The sequence below is a fragment of the Eimeria tenella genome, genomic scaffold (genome assembly GCF_000499545.2).
Source record: "Eimeria tenella Houghton genomic scaffold, Eth_scaff77, whole genome shotgun sequence".
NCBI lineage: Eukaryota > Apicomplexa > Conoidasida > Eucoccidiorida > Eimeriidae > Eimeria > Eimeria tenella.
The window spans coordinates 46,106-72,292 of NW_013543449.1; the positions used below are offsets into that span (position 1 = coordinate 46,106).

General features: G+C 50.5%; 3 protein-coding genes across 3 annotated transcripts; 2 read left to right on the forward strand and 1 right to left on the reverse strand.

Annotated features, from left to right (window-relative positions):
• Positions 1-1,829: 1,829 nt before the first annotated feature.
• On the forward strand, positions 1,830-5,936 carry ETH_00017300 (uncharacterized protein; the record flags this gene model as incomplete). The annotated part of the gene is made up of 3 exons (XM_013378172.1): positions 1,830-3,151; positions 3,172-4,346; positions 4,519-5,936. 3 exons carry the CDS (start codon positions 1,830-1,832, stop codon positions 5,934-5,936), a joined length of 3,915 nt encoding a protein of 1,304 aa, XP_013233626.1.
• Positions 5,937-14,570: 8,634 nt separating this feature from the next.
• Positions 14,571-17,125, forward strand: ETH_00017305 (peptidase family M48 domain-containing protein, putative; the record flags this gene model as incomplete). The annotated part of the gene is made up of 6 exons (XM_013378173.1): positions 14,571-15,134; positions 15,284-15,409; positions 15,639-15,801; positions 16,218-16,411; positions 16,585-16,742; positions 16,906-17,125. The coding sequence occupies 6 exons, from the start codon at positions 14,571-14,573 to the stop codon at positions 17,123-17,125; spliced, it is 1,425 nt and encodes a 474-aa protein (XP_013233627.1).
• Positions 17,126-20,127: 3,002 nt separating this feature from the next.
• ETH_00017310 (uncharacterized protein) lies at positions 20,128-21,984 on the reverse strand (the record flags this gene model as incomplete). Its single annotated transcript, XM_013378174.1, has 1 exon — positions 20,128-21,984. One exon carries the CDS (start codon positions 21,982-21,984, stop codon positions 20,128-20,130), a length of 1,857 nt encoding a protein of 618 aa, XP_013233628.1.
• Between the last annotated feature and the right edge of the window lie 4,203 nt (positions 21,985-26,187).

Here is a 26,187-nt window from a genome sequence, read left to right on the forward strand (position 1 = left end):
AGTCGCCTACCAATGACATCAGCTGTGAATCCACAAATCGTCCAACGCTGTCACATTACCAGCAAATCCTGATAGCGAAAAGCTCAAGCAGTCTCGGCACGCATTTGACAGAGTGTCAATCTGCATCTGGAGTGCTAAAAAAACACTGGCGCACGTTTTACGGCTACAGTTTGCTGATAGACTGAACAAAGTCACTTTCACTGTGCACAACCCTACGTGCACAAGCTGAACAAGATATTGAAAAACCCCAATCCACTGGTGCCCAAATGCGTCTGCAAATGCATACGTTTTGCTCGCTGAATATGATGCCTTTCCAAAGCATATTTCCATAAATGAAAAGGTGTATTGCCGTGATATTTTCTGTAACATTTTGCCCTTCGAATCATCGCATCAGTGAACAATGCGTGTACTGCAGCAAGTAAATGCTATACTTTTGAGCTAGTTCATTTGATGAAAGCACTCAAAGACGTAACGAAGGTTTTCATAAAAATCGGAATTTGTCTCGAATAATCGTGCAATTGCTGACAGTGTGTTTCAATAAAGTTCTCAGTAAGCTTTATGCGCACTTCCGTGAGCAGCAAGAAGATATAGACTCAGCTACAATTAATTAAAATGACACTGAAAGCCTATTACATGCTGTTGCAACTATTTTCTGCCGTTACGCATCGACGCAGGGTTGCTGTTGGTACACTAGGAGGAGAACGGGCTTTCTGGAGAGCGAAGTTCGGGGAACAGCTTCATTCAGTTGTGATCACTGATGGCCTTTTAACACTGCAAACCCACAAGCTGGCAGTGCTCAACCGACTGTGACAGGTCTACTTTGCAACACGCATGCTTGCTTGAGTGTTCAGCTCCAGCTTCGTGTGAACTGCCTTTCTATGCAGCAGATATACATGTACGAGCACAGCAAAACAAACAGAAAGTTGACGAAAAACTCATTTTTACGCATCCCCACATAAGTTCAAAAGCGCAAAGACGTGGCCGCTTTAGAAAACAAATTCCTACGTTTTGACCATAAAGTTAAGCCACCTAGCATCAAAAGAGTACTAATGCTGCGAGGGGCTGTTACTGTGCTCTTGCACTTGATGTGTAAGTATAAAATGCTCGACCAGGCGCCAAATTCGCAATGCGCAAGTCTTCACAATGGATCCATATATAGCCAGTGTTCTGTGGAGGACGCGCGTTGTTTTTGACCCAGTGTTGTTTACTTTCGATGCTCAAAACAAACATATTCGGCGCAGCAGGTACGTACGGTTTATGCTACTCAAGATTAAAATTGAGGATGGCACTGCGACATATCTGAACCTACAAACTGTTAGCCCCAGAACAGCTTATGATCAGTGTTGTTTCTGGGTTTCTCTAAGAAATATTTTCACACTTCTCTGCAGCATAATTTCGCAGTGCTCGCAGACATACTGCATGCATGAAACGTAGAATAAAGCCCCACCACGATACGGCGCAAGATATCATCACAAATCATGGGACGTCACAGCAGAAATGAAGTAACAGATATCCTATAAGATAGCAGACATCTCCAATTCTTTATTAAGCACTGCTCACAGACATTCGAACATTTTGAGGAACTGAATGCTTCACTACTGAAGTTTTTAGTCAGCAGCAGAGACAGCCCAATTAACCACCTTATGCACACGTAACTCACAGACTTCGGCTATATACAAACCCTCCCTCAAACCCTCAAACAGATAAGTCTCATCACCAAATTAGTTTGTGCTCCTCGCCTTCCTGCCGAAACATACAAAACAACGCTTTGCATAGCCACCTTCTACACTCGCTTCAAACCTCACCCCAGCCAAATTCCACGCCATCTAATGGCGGCCACCCTGCCCTCATCATCTCGACACAATCCTCCGAAAAATCCTCACACTCCGCCACTCCACAAAATACTCCGACGCAGTCCCGACACCAAACTCCGCACACGCTCCAACGCCACCGCCCCACACCCAACACACACCACCACCCACGCACGTCCTCGCCCTACAGCCACCCTCACGACCCGCCCCTTCAACACAAACCCACTGTCTCCGCCTGCACGCAAGCTCTCCCGCACAAAACCCAAACGCTCCGCACCCCACAATCCGCCCCCTCTTCATCTGCGCGCTCACGGGCCTCTTCCCCTTCATCCATACCCTCCCTCCCACATCCAACCATCTATGCTCCCACCAAAACTGCCCCTTCTGCTTTCCAACCAGCACACACCCACTACTCACAACGTCCCCCAGGACTACCCAAGGCACAACACCGCCCACGCACTAACACCAACACCCAACAACCACGGTCCACTCGCCCTCCCCATCTCCACACAACCCTCCAACAAACCCTCACACTCCGCCACTCCACAAAATACTCCGACGCAGTCCCGACGCCAAACTCCGCACACGCTCCAACGCCACCGCCCCACACCCAACACACACCACCACCCACGCACGTCCTCGCCCTACACCCGCCCTCACGACCCGCTCCTTCAACACAAACCCACTGTCTCCGCCTGCACGCAAGCTCTCCCGCACAAAACCCAAACGCTCCGCACCCCACAATCCGCCCCCTCTTCATCTACGCGCTCACGGCCCTCTTCCCCTTCATCCATACCCTCCCTCCCACACCCAACCATCTATGCTCCCACCAAAACTGCCCCTTCTGCTTTCCAACCAGCACACACCCACTACTCACAACGTCCCCCAGGACTACCCAAGGCACAACACCGCCCACGCACTAACACCAACACCCAACAACCACGGTCCACTCGCCCTCCCCATCTCCACACAACCCTCCAACAAACCCTCACACTCCGCCACTCCACAAAATACTCCGACGCAGTCCCGACGCCAAACTCCGCACACGCTCCAACGCCACCGCCCCACACCCAACACACACCACCACCCACGCACGTCCTCGCCCTACACCCACCCTCACGACCCGCCCCTTCAACACAAACCCACTGTCTCCGCCTGCACGCAAGCTCTCCCGCACAAATCCCAAACGCTCCGCACCCCACAATCCGCCCCCTCTTCATCTACGCGCTCACGGCCCTCTTCCCCTTCATCCATACCCTCCCTCCCACATCCAACCATCTATGCTCCCACCAAAACTGCCCCTTCTGCTTTCCAACCAGCACACACCCACTACTCACAACGTCCCCCAGGACTACCCAAGGCACAACACCGCCCACGCACTAACACCAACACCCAACAACCACGGTCCACTCGCCCTCCCCATCTCCACACAACCCTCCAACAAACCCTCACACTCCGCCACTCCACAAAATACTCCGACGCAGTCCCGACGCCAAACTCCGCACACGCTCCAACGCCACCGCCCCACACCCAACACACAACACACACCACCACCCACGCACGTCCTCGCCCTACACCCACCCTCACGACCCGCTCCTTCAACACAAACCCACTGTCTCCGCCTGCACGCAAGCTCTCCCGCACAAAACCCAAACGCTCCGCACCCCACAATCCGCCCCCTCTTCATCTACGCGCTCACGGGCCTCTTCCCCTTCATCCATACCCTCCCTCCCACATCCAACCGATCTATGCTCCCACCAAAACTGCCCCTTCTGCTTTCCAACCAGCACACACCCACTACTCACAACGTCCCCCAGGACTACCCAAGGCACAACACCGCCCACGCACTAACACCAACACCCAACAACCACGGTCCACTCGCCCTCCCCATCTCCGCACAACCCTCCAACAAACCCTCACACTCCGCCACTCCACAAAATACTCCGACGCAGTCCCGACGCCAAACTCCGCACACGCTCCAACGCCACCGCCCCACACCCAACACACACCACCACCCACGCACGTCCTCGCCCTACACCCACCCTCACGACCCGCCCCTTCAACACAAACCCACTGTCTCCGCCTGCACGCAAGCTCTCCCGCACAAAACCCAAACGCTCCGCACCCCACAATCCGCCCCCTCTTCATCTACGCGCTCACGGCCCTCTTCCCCTTCATCCATACCCTCCCTCCCACACCCAACCATCTATGCTCCCACCAAAACTGCCCCTTCTGCTTTCCAACCAGCTCGCACCCACTACTCACAACGTCCCCCAGGACTACCCAAGGCACAACACCGCCCACGCACTAACACCAACACCCAACAACCACGGTCCACTCGCCCTCCCCATCTCCGCACAACCCTCCAACAAACCCTCACACTCCGCCACTCCACAAAATACTCCGACGCAGTCCCGACGCCAAACTCCGCACACGCTCCAACGCCACCGCCCCACACCCAACACACACCACCACCCACGCACGTCCTCGCCCTACACCCACCCTCACGACCCGCTCCTTCAACACAAACCCACTGTCTCCGCCTGCACGCAAGCTCTCCCGCACAAAACCCAAACGCTCCGCACCCCACAATCCGCCCCCTCTTCATCTACGCGCTCACGGCCCTCTTCCCCTTAATCCATACCCTCCCTCCCACATCCAACCATCTATGCTTCCACCAAAAATGCCCCTTCTGCTTTCCAACCAGCACACACCCACTACTCACAACGTCCCCCAGGACTACCCAAGGCACAACACCGCCCACGCACTAACACCAACACCCAACAACCACGGTCCACTCGCCCTCCCCATCTCCACACAACCCTCCAACAAACCCTCACACTCGCCACTCCACAAAATACTCCGACGCAGTCCCGACGCCAAACTCCGCACACGCTCCAACGCCACCGCCCCACACCCAACACACACCACCACCCACGCACGTCCTCGCCCTACACCCACCCTCACGACCCGCTCCTTCAACATAAACCCACTGTCTCCGCCTGCACGCAAGCTCTCCCGCACAAAACCCAAACGCTCCGCACCCCACAATCTGCCCCCTCTTCATCTACGCGCTCACGGGCCTCTTCCCCTTCATCCATACCCTCCCTCCCACACCCAACCATCTATGCTCCCACCAAAACTGCCCCTTCTGCTTTCCAACCAGCACACACCCACTACTCACAACGTCCCCCAGGACTACCCAAGGCACAACACCGCCCACGCACTAACACCAACACCCAACAACCACGGTCCACTCGCCCTCCCCATCTCCGCACAACCCTCCAACAAACCCTCACACTCCGCCACTCCACAAAATACTCCGACGCAGTCCCGACGCCAAACTCCGCACACGCTCCAACGCCACCGCCCCACGCCCAATACACAACACACACCACCACCCACGCACGTCCTCGCCCTACACCCACCCTCACGACCCGCTCCTTCAACACAAACCCACTGTCTCCGCCTGCACGCAAGCTCTCCCGCACAAAACCCAAACGCTCCGCACCCCACAATCCGCCCCCTCTTCATCTACGCGCTCACGGCCCTCTTCCCCTTCATCCATACCCTCCCTCCCACACCCAACCATCTATGCTCCCACCAAAACTGCCCCTTCTGCTTTCCAACCAGCACACACCCACTACTCACAACGCCCCCCAGGACTACCCAAGGCACAACACCGCCCACGCACTAACACCAACACCCAACAACCACGGTCCACTCGCCCTCCCCATCTCCACACAACCCTCCAACAAACCCTCACACTCCGCCACTCCACAAAATACTCCGACGCAGTCCCGACGCCAAACTCCGCACACGCTCCAACGCCACCGCCCCACACCCAACACACACCACCACCCACGCACGTCCTCGCCCTACACCCGCCCTCACGACCCGCTCCTTCAACACAAACCCACTGTCTCCGCCTGCACGCAAGCTCTCCCGCACAAAACCCAAACGCTCCGCACCCCACAATCCGCCCCCTCTTCATCTACGCGCTCACGGCCCTCTTCCCCTTCATCCATACCCTCCCTCCCACACCCAACCATCTATGCTCCCACCAAAACTGCCCCTTCTGCTTTCCAACCAGCACACACCCACTACTCACAACGTCCCCCATGACTACCCAAGGCACAACACCGCCCACGCACTAACACCAACACCCAACAACCACGGTCCACTCGCCCTCCCCATCTCCGCACAACCCTCCAACAAACCCTCACACTCCGCCACTCCACAAAATACTCCGACGCAGTCCCGACGCCAAACTCCGCACACGTTCCAACGCCACCACCCCACACCCAACACACACCACCACCCACGCACGTCCTCGCCCTACACCCGCCCTCACGACCCGCTCCTTCAACACAAACCCACTGTCTCCGCCTGCACGCAAGCTCTCCCGCACAAAACCCAAACGCTCCGCACCCCACAATCCGCCCCCTCTTCATCTACGCGCTCACGGCCCTCTTCCCCTTCATCCATACCCTCCCTCCCACATCCAACCATCTATGCTCCCACCAAAACTGCCCCTTCTGCTTTCCAACCAGCACACACCCACTACTCACAACGTCCCCCAGGACTACCCAAGGCACAACACCGCCCACGCACTAACACCAACACCCAACAACCACGGTCCACTCGCCCTCCCCATCTCCACACAACCCTCCAACAAACCCTCACACTCCGCCACTCCACAAAATACTCCGACGCAGTCCCGACGCCAAACTCCGCACACGCTCCAACGCCACCGCCCCACACCCAACACACACCACCACCCACGCACGTCCTCGCCCTACACCCACCCTCACGACCCGCCCCTTCAACATAAACCCACGGTCTCCGCCTGCACGCAAGCTCTCCCGCACAAAACCCAAACGCTCCGCACCCCACAATCTGCCCCCTCTTCATCTACGCGCTCACGGCCCTCTTCCCCTACATCCATACCCTCCCTCCCACACCCAACCATCTATGCTCCCACCAAAACTGCCCCTTCTGCTTTCCAACCAGCACACACCCACTACTCACAACGTCCCCCAGGACTACCCAAGGCACAACACCGCCCACGCACTAACACCAACACCCAACAACCACGGTCCACTCGCCCTCCCCATCTCCACACAACCCTCCAACAAACCCTCACACTCCGCCACTCCACAAAATACTCCGACGCAGTCCCGACGCCAAACTCCGCACACGCTCCAACGCCACCGCCCCACACCCAACACACACCACCACCCACGCACGTCCTCGCCCTACACCCACCCTCACGACCCGCTCCTTCAACACAAACTCACTGTCTCCGCCTGCACGCAAGCTCTCCCGCACAAAACCCAAACGCTTTGCACCCCTAAATCCGCCTCTTTTTTGTTTCACGCTGCATAGGCGACAGGAATTAAAGCAAAGTACGCGCCGTCCCCTGCACTGCTTCGAGTACTTTAATGGCATCGCTACTTGCAGCTCTCACGCTAGCGACCTGCAAAAATACGCATAGGCTGTGAAATCGCGCATGTCACGTCATCCACAAGTCACCACACGTGTGCAGCTCCCTCAACATTTAAAGGTTCCGCTGCTGATGACGTCTTGTCTGCCCTTTAGTGCAGAGATATACCATGCAAAATCCAGCGGCCGCACGCCCTCGCGGCTGGGCCGAAGCAGGTGCAACCATTGCATCCCGGCCCCTGAAATCCGCACAAATGATCAAAGATAGCCACGCGTCGGCAGCAACACCAAAGATGCCCAACGTGACTCTAATGGTTGGCCTGTTTGTGCTGAGCGTGCTGCATGACATAGCATTTAGCCAGCTGGCTGCTCCTAGGAACTCCTGTGGCCACGGTGTCAGAAATTGATGCACAGGCAGAACCAGCACAAGGGGAGAGTTTTCTTGATGCTGGCATGCAGCTTTTTCAATTATAATGGACACGCTGGCCTGCAACGTTACTCTCATTCAAAAGCGCAGCAGCCCTTGCTATCTAGCCGAACAGCAATGTTCAGTGTCTCCGTTTGTAAGTGCGTCGAGATTATCGCGTCCCCCTGAGCCACTTACCTCCTGCAACTTTCGCTACTAACTCTGGCTCTTCTTTCTTGGGCGTAGTGGTGCGACAACTTTGACATATTGCTGATCTATCAGCAGATGATATGCCTTCCAACTACACCCAAAAAGCAGATGTGTCGCCTCGGCAATCTGTTTCAAAGCGGGCTGCTTTGTGGTTGTATTGCCGGTCACCAGCGGTCTAGCAGCTGTATCACAGCCTGTATAGTGCGTGCCACTAGTACGCAAGAGTTGCGCACTTCAAAACCTCCAGAGAAATTCGGTATGTCTACACTCTAAGACTCTACTGGCGTGCTAGTATATAAGAAATCTTTTGTTATATGCCCGCTAACGGAACTGCATGTAATTGGTAGACATCTACAGCTCATTGCGCACCGAGCAACAGTCGGGGCTGCCTTTCCCAAAAATTCATGTGATGGTACGATTTTGCCGTGTAGCCAGTGCTCTGCTTGCAGTGCACAACCTAATGAAATCGAATGGACGCCCAGCGTCTACACCACAACTGTCATGTCGTGGCCATAACGACAAATTCTAACGCTATCAACGCAATCAGCTTCCTGCTAAAAGTGTCTCCGCAGAAGAACAAAAGTTTGGCAGTCCGTTTAAATACTGAACCGAGCACATGTGGTCTACTGGTAATGTGATTCTTTAATTGCACTCTTCGTTGGGTCACACTGAGCTCGTAATTCTTTCTCCTGAACGCAGCGTCTTGTAGTAATAAAGCATTGACGGACTTCCTGTTGAACATATTTTTGTCCTGGCACGAGCTCGTAAACAGATAGTGTACCTTTTCAATATACGCATTCCAATCAGTCAAAGTTAGCACAAAGAGGAATACCCTGCCCATTCTTTGCTGTTCCGGATTCTTGTGCACTAGCCTGTCAATAGTATGGAGCCGCGCACTGTACTTGCGGTAACTACCTCAAATATATGTGACTTCTCCGCGCGATGGTAGCACATCATAGTGGCTCTTGCACTCTGTTGCAGGACCACTAGAAGGGCCTTTTCCTTCGACCTTACCCTCCGGTAATCTCACTCTCCGCACGTCACTAAATCAGCGAGGCGTTTAAAGAACCGATGCCTCTTTGAGCGTTCGCCAACGTGTACCACAATGCAGCAGCTGAAATATACGGCTCTGGAACTGAGGTCCTGTACAGCACCAGACTCAATTGTCGTCGTTGGTCGCACAAGACGCCTGCTCATGAGTCGAAAAAATCCAACATAGCCTTAGGCGTATTTCACTTTTCGACAGAAACTATTTTCAACACGAAGGCGAGGCTTCTCAGCCGAGCGCTGCATAACTTTTGCAACAAATATTGCGGAACACTGGCGTTCACCCTTCCATGCGCAGCGGCATGGTACCACGCTCTGCTGGTACTGCTGTGCAAGACAACTATATGCAAAAAAAGCGAAAAAGAGAGTGCGTATTTCACGCGTCAATATGGACAAATGCGAAGCCCCCAAGTCATGTGCTCCCAGCAGCAAAGTGGAACCTGAACTGTCATGCTGCGGTTCTGTTGTAGTTCGACCTGTGACACTTCGAGCTCTTTCTTCGCCTGGGTACGCCCAGAAATATTGAGTGCATGAATAGTCTACTTCGCCAAGAAAGCCTGAGCTCCTTAGCTGTCTGTTGCACAGAGGTCTTGTCTCCCGATTGAGAGCTCTGTTCGGTCGCGTGCATTAAAGGGTTCCTTTTCATTCGCTGCGTTTTGCTAGCTTTGTCTGGTTGCTGTAGTAAGTATAGAGTACAGCAACGCAGCATACATGGAATACTGTACAGTGGGCACAATTTCACGCCAGGCCAGGCCGCCGCGCCACACCGTATTGGGGCGCGATATGCACTTCTTAAACAAGAACGTACAGCGCAAAGGTTGGGGCTGTTTGTTGAAAGCCTCCGCTTGATTGTTGGAGTTCTTTTCCTGGTTTTGAGAGCGGCAAGACATTGAAATATCATAAATGAAATGGCAAGTGATAGGACTAGCAGGGATCCAGCAATGGCAGCTGTATGTGCGGGTTCGCCCCTTTTTCCCACTGCAGGTTTGACCGAAGCGGTACCTACAGATTCCCTCTGCACTTCAGAAAAGCGGATATTAGCATTCGCTGCCCCAGGACCGCCGTTTGCGCCTCCTGGAAGCGACAAGAAGTCGCTAAGAAACCGCCCTGTTTCACTCATTGTGATAAACAGAGCAGAAGAATGTTACCCTTGGACAAAAAGATGGCATTTAAACTAGCCTGAGATCGAAACATAAGCTAAGCTTGTTGTCATAGAGGTGGGGCTGGCTATATGAGCAAAGTTTTCCAGTTGCATGAGATCACGAGTATTCCATAACCTCATTGATTATGCATAGTTCTTGCTATCAACAAGCAGTAATCAAAGTACAAAAATATGTTTGATAGATCTGCCTTAAATCAACTCAGCTAAATTTGCATATGCAGTCAGTCTACGAGTAACCTGGGCAAGGTTGGGGTGAGCTGCGTACTATTGTAGAAAGATTCTTGTTCCCATTGCAATCAGCTGCCCCCCTTAAGTAGTCGAAACTATTTATACACTGTTTATTGTCTTTCAAGCTTGTTCCTTCTTTGGGTTGTTGAATCTACGGCTGTAGTTGGAGTCTCGTGGCATTGCCCACTCCTGCTCGTTATCAGGGAATTGGAGGAATCGCACAAATGCTCATTGAGTAAGAATGGATAGTATAGCTCCCCCCGTTGAAACTGTGTCACAAAAGAGTAATTGGGGAGGTATGTGCGTCAAGGATGGCAAGTGAATTACAACATGGAGCCACGAAGATGGGTCATACAGACATGAGGATGCACCGCAACGTCGGGATGTTTCACAGGCATCACGGCAAGTTCGATTTTGCCCCAAGCGAAGAGACATTTCCTCTACACTTTTGACACATAAAACAACAGAAAAGTCGGTTATGAAATTTGTAATATTAATAGCGCTCTTTGGACGTTTTTGTGGACATTGTAACTGCGTGGAACAGATGGCCCGATGCCGTGATCGGCTGCAGACACGCTGCGCAACCCTCGAGCCAAGATGCACTAAGAGAGATGCAACGCAGCTTCTGCAACACGGAATGATAAGGAGGTTGAATTTTGAATTTTCTTTTGATTGTGCTCCCACAAGGTGCTTTCTTTTCTCAAATCCGCTTCCATGGTCTGCAAATATCAGCCGCGGGAGGCGGCTACTCTTGGCGGCAGTTAGTGCCCCTAACACAGGCAACCAGTAGAAGTGACCGGTGGTGCTGGAAAACGCGTTGCATGAGCATGTGGAGTCGCAAATCCGGTAGCTGCGCCACCTCGCTTTGAGATTCCAGCAAACAAAAGGCGTTCACAAGCTCGTTAGGGAAGGCCACGTTCCCACAGGATTGAACACACCGACGGTCCTAGCCATTAGAGAAAGCCTCAAAGTCGTGGAGCTTCCTAGAGCATCAATAACAGCCCAAGAGCCTTAGCTACCCAAATGCATAAGGCAAACTACGTGTGTTGCCCTGAAAAAAATTGCTCGGCTCGAGCTCAGACACCATGCACGTTAAGCAGTACAAAAGGAACGTGGCCTCAAGTGTGACGCTCTCAGTAAGTTTACAGAGTTTCAATTGTATTGTCTTACGGCTTTTGGCTGGTTGCTTGTTCCTTGCCTTCGGCAGGGAACCTAAATGCTCTGTTAGACAGCAAGATTCGCAATTCGTCATCCACGCCGTTGGTTTCCACGCTGTGCCAGTTTTTTTCGCACCTCCCAGAAAGCGCCCACACATTTTCAGGATGTTGAAGGTAGTTTTAGCGGTTGTGAGAACCCTGAAGATGAAGATGGATGAAGTTGCATGGTTTCAAGCGGCGATTCTCTGCTGGCCTCAAGGCGCGTTGGACTCGGAGGGCGCCGAATCTTCACACGCTATTTTCTTTTGAAATCTTCATGCGCGAATCAAGCAACTAAAACGGCAAGTTGTGGGAAACTTCACGGAGAAAAACTTGCCGTTGTTGCTCGTGCTGTTCCGCCTGCTGCGCCAGCAACAGCTGCTGATGCACCAGCAGCCGGCATGCCCACAATGCGGTGACGGCAGCAGAAGCAGCAACAGGAACAACCGCGACAGCAAGCGCGACGGCAGCACTAGGTGCGGCAGCGGTAGCATCGCCAGCGTCAGCAAAAAGTAGTAAAAAATACTGGAAAGGTAGGAACAAATGCAGGAGGAGCAGGCAAAGAATGCGGGCAAAGAGCACGCAGAAGAAAAGAACAGGAATGACTCCAGGTAAAGAAGGTGCCCCGCCAACAGAAACACAATTATCGAGCGCACAAGAAACCGACGGAGTTAACGAGCTAGACAGGCAGGAAGATGGTGATGAAAAGAGAAAAAGTCGGTTATGCTCTGGAAACGCGTTGGACTGGGAAAGATATCAACGATGAAAAAGAAACAGTAAGATCTGTATTGAGACTGCGCCGCACCGAGTACAAGTCTTCGCTGTCTTGATTGCCTGTTACTGCAGCTACATTGCGGAATAAATGCAAGTTGTCCTTTAAGAAGTGTTTGGAAAATCGCGACTGCATTGCGCACAATGCCTTGCCCTAAACTGAAGGCCGTCAAAGAACACAGACTAAATTCATTTGCAATGTGCCTAGAATACGTTGTACATAATCCACCATAGTGAGCCCTTCCAACCGTTCCTGCATGCCACGCAGCTTCGCTAAGAGGCACTGCGCGTTGCCCGATAGTCATCAGCGCCTGTGCTCATCAATGCCAGCACAGCACATACTGCGACGTGCTGCACAGAATTAGGATTTAGTGGCGATGACAGGGCAGTGCGTCGAACAGTGTGCCTGCACAGACGGAAATTCTGCTACACGCGCATATACTACACCGAAAAACGTCCAACGTTCGCAAAGTTGGAGATGATTCTCTTCAATGCATAAAAACCCGTGACATCGTCTCAGAGTACATGGCAAATTCTGCGCCTTGAGCATTTAGCGTTTGACTCCATGCGTAGAACGATGGCCTCCCGTAGCCCTATGTTTGCCTTGTTCATAGTGTTCATTTTATATATCTTCGAGGTGTCGTGACCTGATGATTTTGCGCATGTTCCCTAGTGGGACGAATCGGAATACGTTGACACCAAGGGTTTGGTCAGCATGCCTATTCACCTGCCAGGTTGAGCAGGCAAAGCGCTAAGTCTGGAAAAAAGGAAGGGAATGCGCGAGAACAAATGCACTCTACCTCAACAGTGTGCGTGTAGAAATCCCGAGGGTAAGGCCATATCAGTGAGAGATTATTTACGGTGACGTAAAGTACACATGCTCAATTCGGTTGCCGGTCACTTCCATGAGGTAATAATGAAACCAAATAGTTTCTGCTGCAAACGCCGATTCAGCAGAACTCTTCAAAACAGGTACCAACAGAAGGAAAACCAGACTTCTACCGACCCCCACTGCGATGACATATATATATATATATATTATACGTATATAGGGCTTCTTCCGTCGGCAGCCTTTCAACCATATATAGCCCTGCTGCATGGCACCTTCATCACAGAGACTACAGCACCGGTTTGCAAACAAACATGAGCAACGACAGACTCGATAATCTAGGCATCCAAACGTCGCGAATAGTTATTCCAGTCACCGTTCTCTGCAAAGGCATTACGATGAAGCAGCTCTGAACCGTCTTTCTTGCGGCGCATACCTGCCGCATACTTGCCGGTTGCCGCTTCATTTGCTCTTTAGCACAAGTGTACACTCTTCAGTACAGACTCCAGCGAACGTCCAGCCTGCCTGCAAAGAGAGCCCTCCCCCCACAGTGTCATGAATGCACCTGGTTCTACACTTGTAAAAAAACTGCCCTACGCGAGACTCAAAAATTAATTTGTTTGGATTCAGCAACTCCTTTATCTGCTCTTAGCCCTCTCCAGTTCTTGTGGACAAGCCATCGTGCGGTGGTAGGTTCGAAGCAAGGGCCAAGAAACACAGCCGTCTGTAGCCAGACCAGCCTTGCTTTCAAGAACGCATCAGTATACAGAGGTACGCGGCCCGGGAAAACACTAAAGGCAAAGAAAAATTAATGGCAATCAACAAAAGGTAAGGGTTAGTTTCGGCCCCACCCAAACTGGGCCGGAGGGGGACTGTGTAGGTGGGTCGTTAGAAGAAAAATGCTCCTTGTGCCAAGTTTGACGTGCACGGTCAATGCAACGTTGCACAGGATTAGTGGCGGTTCTTCGCATCAGGATCCTATGTACCGTTAGAGGCGCCCTGAACATCGTTAAGTGAGTAGAACGCAGCTTCACTAACGGTGGACCAAAACTAGATCCGACTTGTCCAAATGGCCTAAGTGTACCTTTAGGACAGCGCGCATTGAGACAGATGCACTTGACAGAAATCAGAGAGGCAAGGTTGCGGGCTCAGCAGAGGAAACTTGATCAGTCTTGAAATCAAACTCTCGCAACTCCCCAACCCCACTGTAGCTCATTCATAATTCGGCACATAAGCCGAGACTGAAAGAGAAATATTCAAACGAAGAACACATTGAGAGGGACACACTTCGTGCGTAGCAGCGCTGTCCCCCAGCCCTGCATGCGTTGTCGTCCTCTTTCTTCGTTTGTGTTCGTGTCTGGGGTTGTTTGAAATCTACTATATTTCCACGGTGTTAGTAAAACGTTATGTTATTAAGCACTTCTGTGAGTGTGTACTTGGATGTTTGCATATTGAACTTCTGACCATGAGGCTCTTGTCAGGCAGTTGGTTCTCAGACGTGCCGTGGCTTCATGTGTACGTAGGTTTCTCACTTACGATTGAGGCATTTGAGCAGTACTTGAGCCTGAGGCAATGGCGGCGCTACAGCAACAGCAGTAAACCCCCAACGGTACTGAATCCGCGAATGTCCCAGGAGAGCTATGCATCAGTGACGGCCTACAACACCGACAAAATCAAGTTGTCAATGGTATCATCGCTTGTTGAATCAGGTCTTTCCGTGCTGTCCACTCTTTTTTTCTTCGGGCCCTTTTGCTGGCGGTTGGCCGGTCACTGGGCGGGGGACGGCGAATTTGTTCGTCCTCTGGCCTTCATGGGCATACAGAGGTTGGTCTCAGAGTGCATTTCCACACCCTTTCAAGTTTACAGCGACTTCTGTGTCGAGGAGAAGCATGGATTCAACAAAAAAACCGCAATACTATTCATTAAAGACAAACTACTGGGACTGGGGCTCACTGCAGCCATCGGGGCACCAATTCTGTGCGCTGTGAACTGGCTTATTAAGTGGGGTGGAGAAAATTTTCATTTCTGGGTGAGCATACACCCTGCCTTATTATTTTTGTATGTATTTGCATGAATCCATCGTATACCTGTCAGTCATCTTTGTTGGATGCCTGCGTCGACTTCGAGAGGATGTTTCATCTGCGTCTTAAAGGCTTTTTCTCTCAATTGCTGCTTCAGCTTTGGGGCTTCTCTGTTCTGACGACATTCGGAATGATCGTAATATACCCAAATTTCATCGCACCTCTTTTTAACAAATTTAAAGTATTGGGAGACAGAGAACTACGGTCCAAAATTGATGCATTGGTAAGAGCTGCAGGAACCTTAGAAAGCCCCTTACTCATGAAGTGGATCTCAACGTTCCAGCCAATTAGGGGCAACTGCCGTATGATGCATACTAGATGTTTGCTAGCAACTCCAACCGAAGAAGCCCTGCAGAATATTTGATGCGTCGTGCAGGCCGCTAGGACTTAGTCCAGTCTGCTTATTGCTTATCTGGTGTGTTCGTGCTTTTGAGTCGTTTGAATTGCCCCAGGCTGAGCAACTGAATTTTCCTCTCTGTGAAGTTTACGAAATGGATGGGTCTAAGCGTTCAAGCCATAGCAACGCATACTTCTATGGTTTTTGGCGGTGGAAGCGCATTGTCATATTCGATACCTTGCTGCACCTGCCCCATGACCAAATCCTTGCTATTCTTGGTAAGCTCTGCTATTGGTTGAGCTGCAAGCTTAGCTGTTCTGGGGCTGCCGCTGCTCTTGCGCTCCTTTCAGACTTTCTAATTGTGCAATGTGAAGTTTTTTGAGTGATACGTGAAATTTGCGTAGAAGCACGTGCAGCCTTTAGTATCGTAGCTGGGGTGGACCCGGTTTCAAAGTAGGCCTGAACACGTCAACTTTGCAGGGGCACACGGGTGCATCATTACGTTGTTGAAAATACTACTTCATGCTGGCGTCAAGGCTGCTGACGCCGTGTGCACTTCTGCCTAGGTAACACTACGTTTAATGTCCATCAACACGCTGTTTTCCTCTTTAGTATTCGTTGCCGGCGTCAACGTTTTGCTCTGCATTCCAATTTACGCTCACGATGTGGAGGACACTGTGCTTACCATGCGCAGGCCATGAGTTGGGTCATTGGCAAATGAATCACTTCATGCAGCGTTTGCTTCTAGTGTTCATGAATCTATTCGTTACGTTTTATCTCTATGGAAAAGTAATGAACAACGACCACCTCTACAAGTGCTTCGGCTACGGGGCAGATGCCAAGTCCCCCATCATTGGTCTCATGCTCCTTGCCAATGTGCTCGCTCCGGTACGTACGCTTTGATGCTGCCTGTCTTCATTAACGGGGAGGGACGGCTGCGGCTCAGTCTCACTTGTATCTCAGTTCGCGTTGGCACATCCTCCCCAACCTCCGTGGGTACCTCTGTCCGATTTTTCATATTATTTTTACCTCTTTCTCTTCTATCATGGGGTATTTTGCAGGTGAACACTGTTTTGTCAGTGTTTTCTACTCTGCTCTCTCGCAAACATGAATTCCAAGCAGACGCTTTCGCCTGCCAGCTCCACTATGGGGAGCAATTGAAGGAGGCCCTGTGCACAGTTCACACAGAAAACAAGTCCACACTGGACCCTGATCCCTGGTCAGTTCTCAGTAGAGCACCTAAGAGGCATCAGCACACCTCATGATTTCTGTTCTCGTTCGTATTTTATTTGTAACAAAGAAGCATGAAACAGCAGAATGTCTTTGCGGCTATTGTCTTCAGGCAGCTACCTTGTTTCTTGCGGGGTGGAACTGATGTGCAGGTACTCTTGGTGGCACTACAGCCATCCGCCCTTGCTGGAACGTCTGGCTGCCATTGATTCCATTCTTCTGAGGGATGGAAAAAAGGAGAGGAGTAGAGGAGGCGAAAATAACTCCAGCCGATTGCAGGAGCTAGATGGAGAGGATAGCAGGGCAAGAGGGTCTTCTCAGCATTCGGAACTAGCAACGAGACGAGCAAAACTTTCGGCAGAGGACGAATAAGTTCGGATTTTTGAGAATTTTCATTAGCATATTCTCATTCCAGAAGACTTATTCATTCAAGCTCCGAATTCCTGTGCATCGACGGGAATCACAGCCTTGCCTACGGACTCCCGCGAGTACTTGGGGGTCGTTTGGCTTTTGGAAAGAAATTTCTGGGGTTCTGTAATCGGCCAACACGGTTGTCACTGAACACTTAAGACAGCTATTTCGTTCCAGGATGAACATTATGTTGTGATGCCTTTGAGGCAATATGCTTTGAGGCAATAGAATCAGTAACAGCAATCGCAGCCGGCTACTGAAGCTGCTGTCTACCACCAAGAACCATCAAAGCACGCCTAGCGAGGTAATAGGCAGCCATAATAATATCTTTGCTTGTTGAAGTGCATAGGCTTCAGGAAATCTAGAGCAAACGAAACAGCGCCAAAATAGAAGTCTCCGATTTCAAAGCACGCGCATTTCCGCGTTCTTGAATAACACACGCCGAAATTCTGTAGCATTACCAAGGAAGTTTGTGTGATGCCTTCACACCACTCTACTGTCGTATGGCTGCAAAAGCGCTGGGGAAAGGGCGGACAAAATAAGCACATTTCTTCTACATGTGGGGGCGTCTGTTGATGATGGGGCCATTTGTTGCTGTCGCTGCTGCAGATGCAGTATATGCGCTCTTTGTAAGGATTTTGGATGTCTCCTTCTTTGCAGTAGCCGCTCGCCACTCCCCTAAATATGCCGCCATCTGTAGACGGCATTCGCTTCATCCCTGCTGGCTCCTCTGAGGTCTCGATAGAGAAGTTTTGCCGCTTAAGCACAGGGAACTCCTCTGGAATAATGAATTGCACGATGTCCTGTTCTTAACTAATTTAGGAGGAGAATTGTTGTTCAATATGAAGGAAATTGTTTGCTTGCGTTTATTTGCTTCGTCGACTGTCGAGTCCTACTTGAGTATTGCAAGTGCATTCATACAAGTAGCGGGAAAGAGCACATCTGAGATTTTGTCTTCCGAGGCTTGGCCTCATATTTGAGTAGGGAGTACTGAGATTGTCATTTCGTTCGTGTGTCAAGACTTTGCACTCTTTGTTCCTACAGAACTGCTTTGGTGCCTCCTTAAAACGGATGTTTTGCGTCCGGCTGCGCATGCTATTGTTTGGAAAGAGAAATTACGAGCCTAAGGTCCTTTTGTACCTACTACATGCTGGCTTGGAGCATATGGTACTTTTCTGCGAACAAACGAAATGGTGTACAGCCAAAAACGTATAAGCAGAAACATTGTGTACTTCCGTCACCTGTGTTACATGAATGCTTCGGTAGAGCGCACATATGAACTGTGGAGGAGATCCCTTACCGTGGGATTGATGATTGTGGACCGCGAAATTCAAGCTCCTCTGTTTCCCGAGCTGTTGAAATAGGCAGCGTGGCCAGTGCATCTTTCGTAGTCTGCTACATTATCCTTGCAACAGGCTCCAACCCAATTCAGGATTCGGTATTTATCCTTCAATCCTTGGGCGTAGAATGCACTAAGAAAGGTGGGTCTGCATTGGACATTGCCAGGCCGTGGTTGGCAGGACACACCGATGTAGGCGGCCTCTCCACGGCCTGGCCAAGTTGCGGAGCTGTGATCCCACTTCGCCGTCCAGGAACTGTTGCTTGTGGCACTACCAGGACACCAAGGTAGGCCATTTACCACAAAAAGTGTATCAGCTCTTCCCTCACTAGGCCTGTAGCGCGAGATTAGGATGGGGACAACTCCCCAGCGTAACTGGTGTATACAGTGCCTAAAAGCCTAAAAACAGCATGCGTACAGTGCCTAAAAACCTACAGAGAATGTATTGTATCAGCTCCTCCCTCACTATGCCTGTAGTGCGAGATTAGGATGGGGACAACTCCCCAGTCTGACTGGTGCATACAGTGCCTAAAAGCCTGAGAACAACATGCGTGCAGGGCCTGAAAACCTAAGAACACGAAGTGCTGGATTGAGATTTGTCCTTCACTAATTCGTAGCTTTCAAGTACCGGTATATCTTTCCTTCGGGGCAGCATTCATGTAAAGAGCCAGCGCAGACCTTCAGCCAAAGAGACGTAGAGCCAACTGGTACATCCCAATTACGCGTGACAGTGAAAAAGGCAATGACAGACACAATGGATGCACTGTCCACTGCACTTTGTGGGGATTGTACCCGCAGCAAGCCTGAGCAACAGGCTCAATCTCCACATCGAAGAGACTGGTCGACCTATATGAGCTCAGAGGCCTTCCCCGAAATAAAGTAAAGTAGCCTGCGCTTAGCATCTGTGCATAAATTCCGCCCAGCTTCCTGGGCTTCAGCGCGGCTCTCGAACTGCGAAGTTGCTTGCGTTGCACAGCCATCTCAGGTGCTGATCCAGCACCGACATCTGTAGGGGGAGCTTAATCCACAGCACCGAGCAGCCCACACTCTGCCTTTTCGACTTCACGTAACAGTTGACTTGTGCCTGATACTGCAAACGTCTAACAGTGTTACCTTTGTCGATGTGTCCCCCGTTAAGCAACGTATTTGGATTCCTCATGCACTTCATCCACAGTAGCTACCATGGATACAACTCAGCCTTCGACAAGTTATACTGACACAGAAGGCAGCCTGTAACTTCATTTAGACCCACAAGTAGAAGGTTCTTCGCACCATTTACTCAAGCTAACTGCGATGACCACGAATGTCTCATGAGCAAGCGCGCTGCTTAAATGCACCACAGATATGATGGCTGTGGTCGTGCATCGCCGGTAGTCTGTAGCAAGTCGCAAAAGATCAACACTCCATTCGCGGGCAGTCCAATGGAATTTGTCCGTGAGTGCGCAAGAACTGTCCTCCACCTCAAATAAAGCACTTCAACCACTAGCCGTGCAAACAAAACACGGAAAGGCGCTTGCACCCACGAAAGGCGTGGACAGTGTTTTCCCTGCTAATCGTCATCCACAGTTTGATTACTCTTGGGGCAACCTTCAGTAAAGCGAAGCAGTTCTCAATACCTGCAAATTTACTGCGACCAACTGCTGTCGCTTACTCGTGTAGGTGCTGGCCTGCCGCAGGACAACTTTTTGGAAGAGTTCAACTCTATTTCGTCATCCATTCGCCAATATTTCCACCGGCCCTTCCTAAACCAAGGAGGAGAGAGCTCTCTGCAAAGAAGATCTCGCTTCAGCTCGACGGTCTCCTTTGCTCCAAGTCGAGTGCCGTTCTTCAAGCAATCTATTGCTCTGATTAGCCGGTTAGCTAGATCTTCATATTGTCTTGTCCTTTCAAAACTCGTGTGACCACTGTTAAACGGTACTTCTGATGGAATCACAGTAACCAACTTGGACCACCACGCAGATGCATTCACCACCGGACTCAAAACGCTCAAGGCGCTGACAAGCGCATCTAACAAAAGGAACCGCTGCCCCAAAAATATAACAGCTCTAGAGACGATGTAATGCGACACAGGCTCACGTTGGAGATAATATAAGTTGCAAACTAAGCGTTCAACGTCCCAAGCAAGCTTCCTTGCTTTCGCCTCGGTGACCCATTCCGCTTTAAAGACTGAGCGGATGCTCATTAACAGCAACGACGTATGCCCACTCAAACAGCCCCGGGAAAATGCTGAGTCTTCACAGAAGAGATTCGTTTCAAGAAATGGTGCCAGTTTCGGAAGTTTATAAAAAGGATGCCTAGCGAAAACCGCCTCCGAGTCCTCCGATTCTGAGTCCGTCCCTTCAGAAGGCCGGCGGTCAGACGAAACTCCTGTATTATTTTCCCCACAGTCAGTTCCCCGCAACGCCGACCGACCCGCGCGTTTATCGCCTTGTACATCATAGCTACCAAATACTACGGATTTTAGCAACTCTCCAGGGGCAATATCACGCAGTGGACCACCAAATCCTGAAGATTCCTTTGTAACTTCAAGGACTTCGCCGTGCGGTGCTGGCGCATTCCCTCTTTCTTTTCTTTCCTCTACTCCCTCCTGATGAGCCACTGGGCTCTGCAGATCGCTCAGATCAGCTTCATCAAAGCGTCTCTTCCGTGATGAACCTGTATTGGCTAATGCTTGATGCGCATAATCCGAAATAGGTTGAGTTACCCCAAATGAAGGGTGCTGCTCAGCCTCTGAGTGCGCTTCAAAAATTACGCGACTCGAGGTGTCAAGGGCTGTGTCTTCGCCGGCGTGTGCATCTTTGGCAAGATCAACCGACGATTTCAACGCAACATCAAATGATGAAGCCGAACTGCCTGCCCATGAAGGAACATGTGACTGAGTGTGTGTCCCTGCGGTAGAAAAGCTACCTTCAGGGGCCTCGCTCATGGAAATTGTCAATGAATACTGGAGCCCCTCCACAGCAGGGCCGTCATCTGCCACTTTCACTGTGTTGGTCAACCATTGTGCTTGCTCTGGGACATCCCACTCCTGGAGGGGACGCTGATGGAGTCGACTTGCCGGTGGAATGCCAGGGGAAGGGACATGACCTTGTTGGGGCGAAAACATACCTACCTGATTTGAGCTGCCCCTTTCCTCTTCCATGTCCAAGCACATGTCGAGTATGGCGGATAGTTCTGGGTCTTCATTTGTCCCAGGGAAACTAGCTGCCAGTTGTCGAAGCGCAGCTCTGTTTCCTGCCCACCCATAGAAGGCACGGAAGCAACCGAGGGTGATGGCAATAGCTGCTAACACGGAAAGTAGCACTACTCGTGCTTTGTGAAAGGCGACGCCCACCGATCGAGGGCGGCTTCGAGATACTCCGGAAGACGAGTGTAAAGCTCCCCCATGTTGTGTAAGCTGCAAGAAGACCGAAATGTCTCCGAAGTCGTGTCTCGTGGGCGGTGAAATGAAGCTCGCCGGTGGAATTGACGCCCGGGACATGTTCCGCAGAGTGATTTCGTACTGTTGGCGCCCTACATGTACCAGAATCCTTGAAAGACCGTTTGCCAGGTAAACTGCTCTCGTAACAGAAAGCAGGGTGCGCAGTTTGGCAACGCACAGTCCAAGCTATGGGGCACGGATCAAATGCATAATGCTGTTCAGTGTTGCAGTAAATTTGCCGTCCCCAGCATAGAAATTAGATGCCGATTAAAAAAGAAAAATTATAAACAACGTAGTGTAAAGGAAAAGATGAAAAAAGCCGGAAGTATGTACAGTATGTACAGTATGCCCCCAGGCAGCCCCAGGCGTAGAGCATCGATCTGATTCGCCAATGCAGTCAAGTAGACACTAACGCAATACACCAGTCTGAATGTGAATGATCCACTGTTTTCTGAAGATTGGCTTACTTGCCTCTCAGCACGTAGCCACTCGGACAGTCCGTATCAGTGGCACCTTATAGAGCTCCAGAACCTGCTGGATGTTACACGCGACTGAACAGGGGAAATTTTTCCAAGTTCAGTTGAAGCTGAAACAGAAAACTAGAGAATGAGCGAGACGGGAAAATGTATCCTTTTCAGTTCAGATGCCACTCGCGTAGAGGTCTAGGGCAATGTTCAAGAGGTCCGCACGTACGTTTGTTGAGGCAGTCAGGTCCGCACGTACGTTTGTTGAGGCAGTCACTGGGAGAGTCTGTATCAATGGCACCGTGTAGAAGTCCAAAACCTGTTTGACGATGTGCACGACTGAAAAGGGAATTTTTCTTATTTCAGATGAAGCTAGAACAGCAAACTACAAAATGAGCACGACGGAAAAGAATATTCTTTCCAGTTCACCTGACATTCGCCTAGAGGCTCTAGGGCTCTAGGCTCGATGCAGGCAGTTCTGTCTATTCACTCTTTCTCGCGATCCACAAATGATAGTGGAACATGGATTCGAATGCTTGGTCTCAGCTAAGTACCGCGCCAGTTTGTCTATTATTATTGCTACGGAACGAGAGCTGCTGTTGACCGCTTTGCTTAGGACGCTGTTTAGTGCAGTTGCTTACCCTCCTGTTCGTTTCAGTACCAGGGAGAGGGCCTTAGCCCTGTTATGCCCAATCGCAGCTCTTCTATTTTCATGTGTCTCTCGCGTACTGCCGGGGACGAATTTTCCTTGTATGTTGTTCGCCTCACACGGTCGCGCTCAGTGTGTGCTAAGTGATGACATCGCGTAGTATCGTAGCCTTTTCAATTGCTTTTCTAGCTAGCAGAGTACTCAGTGCACCTACATTTGCTTTTCCAATGGGTGCCTTGTGTTTCTATCAATCTGGCGTATTAGAATACAACAGGAAACAGAACTTCCTCATGTGGATACATTGACGCACTCTTTGTCACATGGAAAGTGCAGTACTCGTCAGAGCACATCTCTACCAGTAAAGGACAGCCACGATCTGGTCGTGAAGGCTTTCACTTTTACAGCGTGCAGCTTTTGTTCGCATCCGTGCAGTCTGTAAATCTCGTACTATTCAATGTAAATATTGCTCCACTCAACGATGCGCCCTACCTAGAATTCGCCTATTGCCAAAATAAGCAAGTTTAATTTTGTGGGATGTTTCTGCTCCAGCGCCATCCCGTTATAGCACTGCATGTAGCAGTACGCTCGCCCTTAAAGGCCGGAGGAACCATGTATCTTTGCCGATAAATCGAGTTTTTCTCAAGAGGCTTACCACCTGCTTATGACTTTCGTGGTTGGCGGACGGTCTCGAAAGGTTCAGACAGGCCCAAAATTTTAAGCAAGTTGCTGGAGATCAGCCATTCGTTGGACCGCTAGCTTTGCGTTCCTTGACGTTTGAGAAGTTAACAAAACTAATAATATTCTTTCCACAGACGGCTGCGCAGTGGGTCGAGATTCGAGGCTCGGACGGGTCTGCAAAGGCCAAACTCTGCTCAGGTCGTCTGGAGACAGTGGTTTCGAAAATGTAGGTAAAGCTTTCGTGCTTAATCGTATTACAATTGCATATGGAACGCTGTGGGACGCGTATGGAGCGGAAACCAACAGATCGAGTGTAAGAGCATCTACAAGGACCTTAGGAAACACTTGAAGCCGATGGATAAACTCCTTTCTTACCACGACATACATCGGCTCCAAAACGGCACTAAGCAAAGCAGTTGCGTCACATTTTGGTAGAGCACATGCCGCTTACAGCTGGTTCTAAAACAAAAATAGCGGCAGTCAGTGTAGTTGCAGCAGTAAAAGCGGACGATAGTAAAACTCGTAGCACTATGGCGTATCCCTGCATATTCTGGTGTTTCTCATTTTCGAAGTACGAATGATACGGTCTCCACTCTTCTGCGTAGAACTGGGACTTCACCGCTGCCGGTGCCTTCACGACTGGACAAATTTTAAACTGAATCGAAATCAAAGAAGGATCGTGAATGAGTCAGAGGAAGAGTGGCAGCGATATCCAACGCAAGCCGTGTCAATCCACCCTCAGGTGGCATTACGTAGAATGTTGCTTATCTAAAGATTTTCGTTCCTACAATTTCATCTAGATGCGCAAAATACTCCACAGCGCTGAAACAAGTTTGGAGAGAAGAAACGAGAGCTTCCCTCAGCGGACAAGCCGAATTCCCTGCAAGACAAGCGACGCAATTAACTCCAAATGACTGAGTTCTAGTCAATTGTCCTCCAAAGCACCAATGGGCACCTCGAATCATATGATGGTTACGAAGAAGTCGTCAACCTTTTGCAGCGATGCTGGGCCACGCTGCAGACATAAAGGCCTTGTACGAGAAGCATCTGCTCTCAAACTGGAAGTGACACGAGCGTTTTAAAAGCCTGTGTTCTCCGATAGGTGAAAAGGCATCAGTTTCTACAGTTGTTGAATTGGGCCACGCATCGCGGGAGCGTTTCGTCTTCCTGATGTCACACACCCAGTGTGCAACGCTCTAACCAGCAGGCTGCACTGCAAGCTTGTAAAAAGGTTGGAACCATCTGTCATTTTTTCCAGACTAAACCAAAATAGTGAGTAAATTCCTAATAGGCAACTCTTGCTCCAGCAGAGAAACTGCGAAGCGGAAGGGAAGGGGCAAACAGGCAAATGCCGGCTGCTATGGATTGTCTCTTGCTGAACCGCAACCAAGGGCCGCCGTTGCAAGGGTCATCTACAGAAGTCACCCGAAGTGATAAGCAATATCGAAACACGTTAATTCACAACTGTAACAAAGCAGCTTGTTCGTTTCCTTGTGCTACAGAACATGGGGGAAGAACATGCGACGGGAAAAACCAGGGAAACAGAGAATATCATTATGGGTAAAAACGTGGAAACAAAGAAAAGCAACACCTAGAAAACGTTCAGAAGACAAACAAACGACACCACAAAGCATGCAGTTGGTGCACTAGTTGAAGCCCGTCTGAAACACCTGTTACTACTTTGAAGCAAATTTCATATGAGAACTAGGCGTTTTAGCATATAGAAACTGCCCTTGCTCTTTGTCGTCTCTTTTTTTGATGTCAACAGGGCTACAACGGTCCTTGCTGTCCGTAGCCCCTAGCAGAGGGGCACAGTAATGGTGATGCGAACTGACTAGATGCGAAGTGCAGTCTAGCTAAGAAAACTCAGGGTGTTCCACTGGAAGGAGAAAATGGCATGCGGAAAGCTTAACAGGGAGCTAAGAATAAATTCAGTTCCTGTCCAGGACATTCAGAAAAGGGACGGTGAACAGCGCATCTAATACAGAGGAAACCTCAATGCATGCCGAACAAATGAGGAAGTTCGCGATTCCAACATTCGACGCAAAGAAAGCCACTCACTAACTAGGATTAATAAAATGCTTAGAACAAATCTACGTTAAGAGGTTCGTCGGATCACGGGCCTCCTATGGCTTGCAAGCGAAGACGCTTCGTCACGATGCAACGCACTACATTGAGCCATGAAAGCTTAACAACAAATGATTCCAGCCGCCACATGGCAGGCGTGTCTGAGGGAAAAACTTAGGCAAGGCCGCGTCATTGCTCAGACTGACCAGAAGCAAGAAACGCCTGACAGTTTACGGCATCTTTCGTGTTTTCCTGTCAGCATCCGGACTATGCTCTTGCACGCAAATAAATCCATGACGACTCTCACAGCACAGCCAGAGCAAAAAAAACGTCAGTGCATTTCGAATTGCGTCACATCAGAGCCCTGCAAGATCCTACACTGTCAGTTGTGTAGCATGTCGAAAC